This window comes from Echinops telfairi, unplaced genomic scaffold, assembly GCF_000313985.2.
Source record: "Echinops telfairi isolate 266 unplaced genomic scaffold, ASM31398v2 ScPeMD7_9;HRSCAF=40, whole genome shotgun sequence".
In the NCBI taxonomy this organism is placed as follows: domain Eukaryota; kingdom Metazoa; phylum Chordata; class Mammalia; order Afrosoricida; family Tenrecidae; genus Echinops; species Echinops telfairi.
This window is the reverse complement of record NW_022103906.1, coordinates 60,427,398-60,439,849: the sequence shown is the minus strand read 5'-3', so window position 1 is coordinate 60,439,849 and position 12,452 is coordinate 60,427,398. Positions and strand designations below refer to the sequence as shown.

Here is a 12,452-nt window from a genome sequence, read left to right as displayed (position 1 = left end):
TTTATTGGGCCAGCCTGAGAAAGGAAGAGAGAGCATTAAAGACATTGTGGAAGAGCTCGATTCTTGGGTGCCCAAGGACTTAGCAAAGAGGACCCAAGTCTTTTCTCTCTAATTTCAGTTATCCACAAAGCGTGATTTTTAAAAAATTTGTGCTATGAGTTTTATCCAATTCACCAAATAAAAATACACCACTTGTCAGGCTTTCATAAAAATTATGTGAGCAGTGTTGTTGTTGTTGTTGTTGTTAGCTGCTGTCGATTCTGACTCATAGCGACCCTGTGTGCAACAGAAGGGAACACCACCCAGGCCTGCACCATCCTCCCAGTTGTTCTTATGTGTGATCCTGTTGTTACAGCCACGGTTGTCAGTCGGCCTTCTCAATGACGTTCCTCCTTTTCACTGTCCCCCTACTGTACCAAGCATGCTGCCCTTCTTCAGGGTCTGGTCTCTTCTGACACAAACGCAAAAAGCCAACCCTCCTGCCATTCCAACTCATAGCAACCCTACAGGACTGGGTAGAACTGCCCTGGTGGATTTCTGAGCCTGTACTTCTCTACAGGAGTAGAAAGCCTCATTTTTCTGCCCTGGGTCATCTGGTGGTTTCAAACTGCTGCCCTTGTTGTTAGCAACCCAACTCGTAACCATGACATTGCCAGGCCTCCTCATCTCTCCTGATAAAATGTCCAGAGTATGTGACAAAGTATGTGACACCACCCTTGCTTCTAAGGAACATCCTGGTAGTACTTCGAACAATAGAATCTGTTTGTCCTTTCGGCAGTCCATGGCACCTTTCACATTCTTCGCCAGCACCATAGTTCAAATGCATTGGCTCTTTGTGGCTGTGGTCTTCCTTATTCAGTACCCACCTTTCACCTGCATATGAGGTGATTGAAAACGCCATGCCTTGACAAGGATCCACCTATCACCCCCTCCCAGGGGGACGAACAAGGGAAAAGTGGGTTTGGGGCAACGGAGAATGATGTAAGATATGAAAATAATACTCTATAACTAACCAAGGGTTTGTGAGGGAGGGCAGGGCAGGGCGGGAGGGGGAAGAAATGGGGAGCTGATATCAGGGGCTCAAGTGGGAAGAGAATACTCTGAAAATGATGATGGCGGCGTATGTGCAAATGTGCTTGACACAACAGATGGATGTATGGATTGTGATAAGAGATGTAAGAGCCCCAATAAAAGAATTGAATAAAATATACACATATATTTTTTAATTCCAAAAAAAGAAAACACCAAGGGTTGGGTCTCATGCACCTTAGTCCTCAAAGTACCATCCTGGTGTTTAAAGAGCAGTAGGCTCTTGAAAAAGACAAGGAGTGCATTCGGCAAGTTTGAATGTAATGCACAATTTTCATTCGACCTGGAGCTGAGCATTTTTGTAGAAAAAATAATAAGGAAGAGAATTTGGGAAAAACAAGCTCACGCATTTTCCAAGGCATCTAATTTGGAACATGTGTAGTCAGAAGTTTTAAAATACAGGGAAAACGCGCTATGCTTGCGCTATGATATCTATTGTATATCCTTTCATATCTTACATTTTATATGATACATATTTGAAGATATTTTACATAATCTTTCTGTTGTTTGCACATCTTAAAAGGTAGATTTTAGAAATCAGACTATTTGCTACCATTTCAGAGAACTGTTTCCAACAACCAGTCTCTGGGGGAGTTGAGGAGGGTTACTTGGGTGCCCTGAGTGGGCAAGATGACTTCTCGGATGCTTTTTGCATAAACGCCAGTCAGCACATTTTTTTATGCTTATGTAATTTATTTATTTATCATACATACTCGAGTATAAGCTGACTGAAATATCAGCCAAGGTACCTAATTTTACCACAAAAACTGCATTAAAAATGTGCTGGGAAACATGGCTAGTACTTGAGTATATACAGTACTTATTTATTTATTTTTGAGCTCTTACAACTCTTGTCACAATCCGTACATCGCTTGCTTCAGGTGAATTTGTACATATGTTGCCTTCATTCTTTTCTAGACATTTACTTTCTGTGGAGTCCTTGGTATCAGCTCCTCTTTCCCCCCTCCCCCACCTTTGTGACCCCTTGATAGATTGTACGTTGTTATTATTTAGAGTGTACATTGTTATTATCTTCATCTCTCACACCAACTGCTGTCTCCCTTCCCCCATGATTGCTGTTGTTCTTCTGCCCGCAGTGGGGTGTATGGTTATGTATTGATCATTGCGATCGGTTCCCCCTCCCTCCCTTCTTCTCCCCTCCTTTCCCCTGCCCTGCTGGTATCGCTATTCCCATCCTGTTCCTGGATTCTGTGTGTCCTGAGCTCCCATTCCTTTCTATACCTGGGTACATGTTCCCGTCTAGTCGGAATTGAGCAGCAGCACTGGGGTCATGGTAATGGGGGTTGAGGAAGCCTCAAGGAACCAGAAGAATATAGTGTGTTTCATCGATGCTTTACTGCACCCTGGTTGACACATCCCTTCCCTGTGGCCCCTCGGTGGGGGGCTTGTTCTATTGTCTACAGATGGGCTTTGGGTCTCTGCTCCAACCCCCCTTGTTCTCAAAAATATGTTTTTGTTTGTTATATGTCTGCTGATGCCTATTACCTAGTCCTAATGTCTCCTCATGATCGTACTGGCGGTGTGCTTCTTCATGCGGTGTGCTTCACATGTGGACTTGTTGCTTCTCTGCTGAATGGTGGCTGTGTAACTTCAAGCCTTTAAGACCCCCGATGCTATATCTTTTAATAGCCAGGCACCATCCGCCTTCTTTACCACATTTACTTATGCACCCGTTTTGTCTTCAGTGATTGTGCCGGGAGGGTGAACATCTCAGACTGCTAATTGTTAGAACAAAGTATTCTGATATTGAGGGAGGGTATGACTAGAAGCCCGAAGTCCACCCCTTACCTAAGTGTTTTGCCGTATAAATATATGGACACGGGCCAATACCTCTATTTTTGTGCATTAATGTATTTATGTATGGACACCGCTATGGTTATCCCTCTGTCCATTGCTGTGCTTCCTTGGTCCTTCCTCGGTTTCCTTTTACCTTCCTCCTGCCCCAGCGTCACTTTCCCCTTATTTCCCCCTCTTGGTACCGCCTCTTAGTTAGTTTGCTGTTGCTCCGACGCCATCCCCCCATCCCTGTCTCCTTCTTGTGATTGACTCCAGCACCCCAGTTGTTCCTCTGTCCATGGCGCTGCCTAATCACCTACCCGCCCCTGAGTGCCCCCCCAGGTCTCCCCAAGACCATTGGTCCCACTGCTCTCCTCAGGCATGCCTCCCATGCCTGTCTTATACAGGTAGGCACACTGACTATGACATAACCCACGCGGATAAAAAAGAAAAAGGAAAGACTGAAAAGAGAAAAGAAGAAGTAACATGAAGGGGAAAAGGGAGAAAAGAAAGGAAAGAGAAGGAGAAGAAATATACAAAAATCCCGGGTCTGTTTGCTGGCCTTCATGACTGTCTAGGAGCTGCCTCTCCAGGCCTGTACCCCCAGACACACATATACACCTTGGGGACTTCTCAGGGGATTCAGAGCTCTGCCTTGCTCCAGCTACTGGTCTGGTATGCTCCCTTCTTGGTTCGCTCTGCAGTGGGAGCGCCCAGTCCCCTCTGTGGCCCATTGGCTCCCCGCAGTGACATTCTCCAAGCCTGGCGTGCCAGTGTGGGGTCCGGTCTGGCTCTTTTTCTCTTCTTCCCTACCGCCTGCCTCCATGTGGGGGTGGCACGCTGGCCCCTCTCCCCTACCTATAGGTTCAGGTCTGCTCTCTGCCACACCCACTTCCAGGGAGGGGGTCAGTTTGGCTCTGGTTGGGAACAGCCCTGTAGCTCTCTCTGTTCATGCATCCTTCCATATGGCCACGTTGTCCTCATGGTTTGGTGCACCCTCGTAGGGTCTGCATGCCCACTCGCGATCCTCTGGAGACAAGACCAGTACTCTCCCCCTGGGTGGGTTAATGCCCTGCGCCCTCTGTCATCATCTCACTTTCACGCCCCTCCCTGCCCTTTTCTCCCTCCCCCTTCTCTCCTTTCCCCATTTTTGTGTTGGACTGACATGTACCTCCTTGGGTTTAGTCCGACTTCCTCCGGACTCACTGTATCTCAACCTGAGTGTTGTGATATAGGCAGCTTCTCTTCCATACCTACCATGCTGGTTACACTTACCTCAGGGGACTCTTGCTGTACTTCTCCTTTTGTGATCGGCTGACTTCATTTAGCATAATTTCCTCCAACTTTTCCCATGAAAAGACGGGTTTGTCAATCAGCACATTTTTAGGAGCCTTTGAAGTACAAGGCTGAGAAATCCAAAGACATTTCAGTCACTGCTTTGCGAGAGATAAGAATTTAGTTGGAGAAGTGGGACGTGTTTGCAAATTACCTTCCCATTAAAGGCAATGTGGGCTGGCTCCCGTTTTTGCCACTTCAACATTGTCTACATAGAATTCTTCATAAGGAGCCCTGGTGGTGTAGTGGTTACATGTTGGGCTACTAACCTCAGGGCCAGCAGTTCTAAACCACCATCCTCTCCGAGGGAACAAGAGAAGGCTTTCTACTCCTGTAAAGAGTTACAGCCTCAGACGCCCACAGCAGCAGTTCTACCCTGCCCTGTAGAACGGTTAGGAGTTGGCATCAACGTGATGGCAGTGAGTTGTGTTTTTGTTTGTTTGTTTGTTTGTTTGTCCTTGATTCATTCAGGAAATATTTTTTGAGTATATACTCTCTTTATCTTCTCCTAAGCGTTGGGCCTTTTGAGCCCACCCAGCAGCTCCATGGGAGAACGTCTTGGCATTCCACTTCCATACATTTTGGGCTTTTTTCACAGACCTATTGGCATCAAGTCGAAGCTGATTTGTGCTGACACCAGAAAGCAGCGTCGAACTGACTTGCCTGTAGCATTGCCACCACAAGGTGACAGCCAAGGACACCCACACTGTGGGGCAGGTCTACGCAGTCACGAGGCCACTGTGAGCCGTTAGTGACCCAACCGACATCTAACTACAGCCACCCCTCACCCTGGCTGTAATCCAGAGGGGGAATGAGAAGCGGCAGGAAAACGAAACATAAAATTCTCTAAGCACTTGCAGAGAAGAAATGCAGCTTTCCTAGCCTTTGAGTAAATGCTGGTTGAATCTAGAAAGGGTGAGGGAAGAGACCTTTCCAGATCGAAGCGACGGTGTTTCAGTGGATCGCTATGGGGTATGGAGAAGGTACCGCCTGTTTCACTAGAACCAAGACTGTATGAAAAGGCTCAGTAGGGAAAATATTGAGTGCTCTCTTTCAGAAAATGCAGCACTGGGTTCTGTAGAATTTCCTTTCTGTTTCACAGTCACTAGGAAGCTACTTAGGATCCCTGGGGCCACAGGGCATCGTGGTTATGCGTTGGGCTACTAACTGCAAAGTCAGCAGTTCAAAGCCACCATTAGCTCCTCAGGAGAAAGACAGGCTTTCTACTTCTGTAAGGAGTTCATCCTAGACACTCCCAGGGCCTACTGTGAGTTGGTGTCGCCTCAACGGCAGAGTTTGGTGTGGTTTGGGAGGAAGCTATTTGGAGTTCTCTGGGAACAAAGGGACATGTTCAGATCTAGTGTCTGAGGTCTAAGGGTCCCATCTAGAAAGTCATTATATCCAAAATGTTTTCTCGAAAGTACCGTATATTGAGCCTCCTATCCGTGCAGCAAAAGGCTGCCTACAGCTGCTGCTCTCGCTGTTCCCCTGTGCGGCTGCCCACCTGTGTGCTTTTCTGGTCTCCACACCTCGACCTTGTTTTCTGTTTGTTGTGGCCCTTCAATTGTGGGCATAACTGTTTCTCTGGATATTGTTGGTCTTCATGTAGAAACCTCCCAGAGTAGTTTCTCTCTATTCTCAGTACCAGGAAATGTTAGGCTTTTCTTTAGAGACATGTGGTAGTTATGTAGTCTGGTGCATTAAGAGTGAAGGGATGGAGTCTGGTCTGTCAATCGGGTCAAAGCCAAGGGAGCCTCTATGTTGGCATGGCCTTTCCCGCAGGATTCCGAGAACTCCTGTATTTGCTCCTTGGAGGCGGGAGACACACTCTGTCTCTGCTCACTCTCTTGGAAACTCGCTACTGACAAGCCTCACTCCCCAAGAGACGCTCTACTGGCAAGACACTTGGTGCTACTCCCTGGGAGCTGGAGAAGCCACAGGAAACTACCCTGATGCAACCAGACCTGTGGAGCCGGAGAAGCTCCATAGAGACCCCTGCCAGCACTGGGATGCTTCCAACGCCACTGGACCCACGAGACTTCCAACCCACTGGCCTGTGATCCTCCTGCATTTGGCATCGCTGCATGTATTTCATGAGTCGGAAGAGGACTTTATAGATTGGTTTTGAACATATGGGCTAATATTGACTTATGGACTTGATCTGGACTGGGCTGGGACGTTTTCTCAATATTCAATTGCTCTTGTATACAGACCTCTTTCTTATATACATATTGCACATTTATGAATTTGTTTCTCTATAAGACTCCCTCCTCCCCTCCATCATGTAACTGACCACTGGTGGAGCAAGATGAGTGGTCTGCTCCGGCGACACGGGCCTGCTGTGAGGCAGAATTACTCCGTGGCAGTGGATTTGGTTTTAGGTTGTGTAGAAACTGGAATCCCTAGTAGGTACACTTTTTCCTCTCTGTCCAACTCGATAGCAGGCATCTTTTTGAACTAGCCTTATAGCTGGCTTTCTCTTATCGTTTCCACTTTCACTTTTCTTTTATTTTATCTTCCTCTCTGGCTGTGTTTAATTTCATTTTATCTTGTTATGCTTTCTGTGCTTAGTCCAGCCTGAATAAGTCGGTGTAGATATGCATACTCCAGTGACTTCTTAATATCTTTTAAGCCCAAATCTGTGCACCAACACTGACCCCTAACTAAATCCTAGGATTTTGCTTCTGTTTGTGGTCTACTACAGCATTTAAATTTCTGGCCATCCCATCCCACATACTCAGACGGCATTTTTTTTCTGTTCCCTCGCGGATCCAATTACATCAAGCTCTCATTATCTGGATTCCTCTCATCAGTAGACCTCTTCTGCCCATACAAACAGCTGCCCTCTTGACTGTGTGGCTGAATCAAAAGGAGGTCCCAGCAGACAGAAAACACTGCGGAACAAGCCTGAGGAGGCCACAGGAAAGAGCCTGGGTTTGTGCATGGGGCCTGCAACACTATCAGCTCTCAATAGTCTTGCTTTGTAAATGAGTAAGGAGCTCTGGTGGTGTCGTTACACATTGGGTTGCTAACTGCGGTCAGTAGTTCGAAACCGCCACTGGCACCACGGAAGAGAAGCGAGGCTGTACTACTCCTGTAAAGAGTTGTCTCAGAAACTCACGGGCCGGCCGCTCTGTCCGCCAGACTAGCTCTGAGTAATACACCCGATGGCAGTGAGTGACCTGGGTGAGCCTCGGGAAAGCCACGGCAGCACTAGGTAACCCTGAATTAAAAGGTTATCTTCTACTGGTTCTGTTTTGATTTCTTTTAGGAATAAGAATCTTCTTATGGGCAAAATGTTGAAGTGGGTGATGGTATTGTTTCTCACAGTCGTTTTATTTCAAATAGTTGTCTTCATGACCTCAGCACCGGATTATCTCCACAGCTCTTCCAGCTGTTACTAACTTCACACATCCCTGGAAAATGGGGTTGCTGTTGTTAGTGGCCCTGGGCTGCCTGCTCGGGCACTTTCTTCGTGATCTGGGGCATGCTCAAGTCCGTTCTTGCAGCTACTATGTACTTGGATACCTTGCAAGTACAGAGGGACGCGTCTTCCTGCATGACAGTACACACGCTTGTGATGGTCCGTTGGGCTTTTACCAGCTTCTGTTTAGAAATAGATCGCCAGGCCTTTCTTCCCAGCCTGTCTCTGTCTGAAGCTACGCTAGGGCCTATCCATCATGGGTGACCCTGCTAGGGTTTGGAAATATTAATAGCATTGTTCTAGACATCATAACGTGCATGTCCCCGCAATGACAAACAGCTAGAAGGGTGGCAGCCCTGGGACACAGAAGTTTGATAAACATTTGCTTGATGGATGACTAAATGTGTGAACAAACGAATAAACAAGTACATTCATTGAATCCTTAGAACTGCTTAAAGACTTAGGTAAAGCAGTGGGATTTCCCACATTTCAAATGAGAAAACTGAGGCCAACTGTCGGAATGCCTGGGATGTAGGACTGAGATGCTTGATACTCTGACCTCTCGTGCAGTATTAATTGCTATATCTGGGGAAATATTTAATAATTAATAGCGTGTGCATAATATACACCCATTCCTCACTTATTGACTATCTGGTTATCCGATATTTCCTATTTATGACAATAGTAAATGATCAGTCCGACTATTTCATGCACTAACCTTGTCCATCTGGCTGTAACAAACCCCAGGGTTCAAAGCAAGAGGAATTCGCTCTGTGATGGTTATGGTTGTGGTTATGGTTATGGTTATGGTTGTGGTTATGGTTATGGTTGTCTGTCTACTTGGCTGGGTCCTGGTTCTCAGTGGTTGGGCAGTTATGGAATGATGTGATTTGGGAGGTGGGTAATGATGGGGTTTGGGGATGCAGACAGCCTCCACTTTCACAGACCATGCTGAGAAGCCAGGGTGATGCCAGGCCTCGATGAAGTCATGCTTAAAAACATGAAGTTGTATGATCCATCTCCATTTCTTTCTAGGCAGAGATTTGTCCCTTTTCTCTTTGAAAATGTCTCCATTTTCACTCTGTTTCCATTCATTCCATTGACATTCACCGTAGGTTCCTACACTTACTTGGCCTACCCCCTCCTATTCTGAAAAATTAAAATAGTTAGCAACTCATGTCAATTTGTGCGCACTGATGTTGAAGAAGACAAAACGAATTAGTTAAATGATAACTAAATAAGAAATCATTCATGAATTTTTAAATGTTAGTTTCTTTTTTATCTAACGCAATTAGAACCATCAATGTTATTTAACCCGCTCATTCCCTCAAGGGCTAGGTTCAATGTGACTGAGATTGAGACGCTCACAGATTTTCGTGAGCACACCAGAGCAGTGAACCAAGCAGACTTGCCGCAATTACTTCTAAGAGAATCTTCAAGAACCGATGATGTGTAGGGAAGCAGCTCTATTTTCATATATAGAAGTATTACCTCTGCCCCTCATTTCAATTGAGAAATGATTAGCTGTTAAATTATATGATGTGGATCATTAGAAACCATTAGATACATGTAGTAATTACTGATGTTATATGCTATGGGAGGGGCTATTTTCATTGTTATACCTGTGAAGAGTTTTGATAATATATATTCAAATGATGACATATCATATATTCATTTTGTGCAACCAGAATTACAATGTTCGACTGTATCACTTGGCTTAACAGTCACTGCTGAAGTTCACATTGTAGATGAAATATAGTCCCTACGTTTCCTATTCTCTTTTAATATGTGCGTTCATATTAATAGCATTATTTAATACAATGCTTCAAAATTATATTGCACTTTGAATTGCATTTAGTAAGAAATTGACATCACATGTGTGTATAATCATGGATTTCGTATTATGGTAAGGAGCCTTCAGTCTGTTGGCTGACACACAATATTTGAGGATCCTAGCATGTCCAAAGCTAGGCGCTGAGATTGAAAAGTGGGTCTCAGATGTTATATTAATTTGTGAGTTTCAACTTACGACCTACCGGCTTTAGGGAATTTCTTGGGTGGTTCCAGCCTAGCATTGTGTTTCCATTTGGAAGCTGCTGGATCCTTTCAGGTTGGGGTTTAGAACAAAATATTTGTGCCAGGCTACTGACTTGGTGGCAGGAGTCTCTCTCGTCACCTACGACTTACTCCAAAATGTAGTTCTACTGCATACTGTGAAACTGGAAAATCTGTTCTGTGTGTGTTCTAATGGATGTAACGGTCATTAAGTATATGAGTCTTCTGACGTTGTAATCAGATGTGATTCAGTCTGTTAAATATCCATGAAACAACATCTGCTTCACGGAGTGACCTTCTGCTAAAGAATACTTAGCGTCTATTAGTGGATCATAGTGCAGATCTGCCTTATTTGAAATGCACTAAACTAGAGTAGTCGACTGCTGTTTAGCAACTAGCTTGTAATAATTTATTGCAGTTAAATAAAGCTTAAAAAAACTCCATTAAATAATTATAGGGATTATATGCATTTCGAAAACCTTTGTGTTCCACCAAAATTACCCATTTAATTTCAGGGTTGGTTTGTTAAAAAAAGCTGAAATCTAAAGGCACATTAGGGGAGCTGTCAGATGCTGTTTTCTGTAGGTGTTAATAAAACCAGATGAAAAAAAAAATCTTAAACAAATTAAAACCAAGAGCAATTTTGCCATCTGTTGTATATTAATTAGAACTTTGTGTATCAAGGGTAAACCTGCTCTTAGAGAATGTCACTGAACACCCGCTAATAGAATAATATGCAAATGTATTAGGCTATGGATTTATATGCAGTTGCTAATTCTAATTTATCTACCGCGGCTTCCCCAAGAAATTGGTCGTGTGTGTAGATAGGTACGTACACTGTCATAGATCCATAATGAGTTTTCTTTCTTTCTTTCTTCTTTTTCCAGAGCAACCTGCAAACAATCAAGGCCAATCCACCCTGCAGCCTTTGCCACCTTCCCATAAGCAGCACTCTGCACAGCATCATCCCTCCATCACTTCTCTCAACAGAAACTCCCTGACCAATAGAAGGAACCAGAGTCCGGCCCCGCCGGCTGCTTTGCCCGCCGAGCTGCAAACCACACCCGAGTCCGTCCAGCTGCAGGACAGCTGGGTCCTTGGCAGTAATGTACCACTGGAAAGCAGGTAATAACCACAGCCCCCCAACCCCCTCTATGAGGCATTCAAATCCTTTGATTGTGAGGACCACGCGATGTACCTGCACAGAGCAGACCTGTTCTAGAATGGTCAGTAAGCCGCATTTTAAAACATCTGAACTTTAAAGTAAAACTCACTGCCATCAGGTCGGTTCTGACAGGACAGAGTAGAAGTGCCCCTGGCCATTTCTGAGACTATAGCTCTTTATGGGCGTAGAGAGCATCCTCTTTGTCTCCGGGAGTGGCTGGTGGTTTCGAACTGCTGAACTTAAGGTGAGCAGCCCAGGGCTCTTCGAAAGTTAAACTAGCCCGGCACTTTGCTCCCTGTGGCACCGTTGCCATCCTTGTATACCCTGTCTTTTGTTTGCGCCAAGAACCCTTCCCAGATTTCGGGTAGTTCCTAGTTTCTGGTCCAGTGTACTTTCCCTTGTTTTCATCGCCTACAAGAGATGAGAACAGATTCCTAGCATGAACCTTTCCTTCTTCTATAAGTTTTGCTTATCTACAAGTTACCAGGCATGTGGGAGAAAGGATCGAGATGTGACATTTGATCCTTGACGCCGAGAATCTGGTTAGCATCCCCTTGTTTCTCCTTACTTACCTTCATAACGATATTTGGTGCATTCCATCATAAAGTCACAGTGTATTCCCAAGTGTCGATGGCTGAGCACAGATCAGATGACCGTCTGCTAGCGATCTTTTAGAGCATCCTGCGCTGTGAGCGATCTGAAGCCCACCTTCTAAAACGCTCGCTCCACGATTTCCTAAGATATCCCATTGCTTTGTCGTTCTAGTAGGAACCTTACCCTGTGATTAACTGAAGTCTCACCCCTGACACCTCCGTTTTCTGGTTATAAACATATACCTGCTCACCTGGGAGCTGGAGCCGCCCGGAGCAAGTTTGCCCCTATTTCTGTGTGATGGTCCACGGACTCACCTCAGTCTTCTCCTTGAGAGGCTTCCCAGCTGATGCCCTTTTGGTACACGTACTGGCTTTCTGGCTGAGCTCTGGAAGGATGACTTCTGACATAGGCCGGCCTACACGTACGAATCCGCTCATCTAAAAATAAGGATCAGGAGAAGCAGTCGTGTTGCTTATCCATTTTAGTACTGGGTGTCTCCAACATTCACAACAGGCACAAACATGTTCACCTTCTTCCTTTGGCCAGCAGCTCAGCAGCCCAGTGTCTCCTCTGCCTTCTGTATGTCAAAGGTATGGTGTCCTACTTTATTGGTCTCCTCTTGGCTGCTAGGCAGGAATGTTCTCCGAATAACACCGTTATTGTGTATTGCCTCCCTGCCCTAAGCTTCCAGTAGTCCCAGAGAAAAAGAATCATCACCACATAAAAACTGGAAAATAGAGCATAGTGGACCCCTTGGGAGAATGGCCCCCCAAAGGTTGTACCCAGAAGAGCTCATGGCTAACTTCCACATTCATATGTGCTTCTGGACGAGGCCACTGCCCCACAATGAATCAATTACTCTTTCAGCCATTAGGCGTGCGATCTAAACCAATTCTGCCGGGAGGATGAACTATAGCAGGAGGCCTCACAGTGGGTTGTCAACAATAAAAATCCTCTGTCTTTTCTTTTCCTTTTGACCTAAGAACAAGATTC

General features: G+C 45.4%; 1 protein-coding gene across 4 annotated transcripts in view; it reads left to right on the top strand.

Annotated features, from left to right (window-relative positions):
* TENM3 (teneurin transmembrane protein 3) overlaps positions 1 to 12,452 on the top strand; it is a 554,322-nt gene that overhangs the window by 289,817 nt on the left and 252,053 nt on the right. For all 4 annotated transcript variants that reach the window (XM_004696135.2, XM_045286700.1, XM_045286698.1 and 1 more), the window contains exon 3: positions 10,588 to 10,825. In XM_004696135.2, coding sequence (XP_004696192.1) covers positions 10,588 to 10,825 — 238 coding nt within the window. The remainder of the gene's footprint in view (positions 1 to 10,587; positions 10,826 to 12,452) is intronic.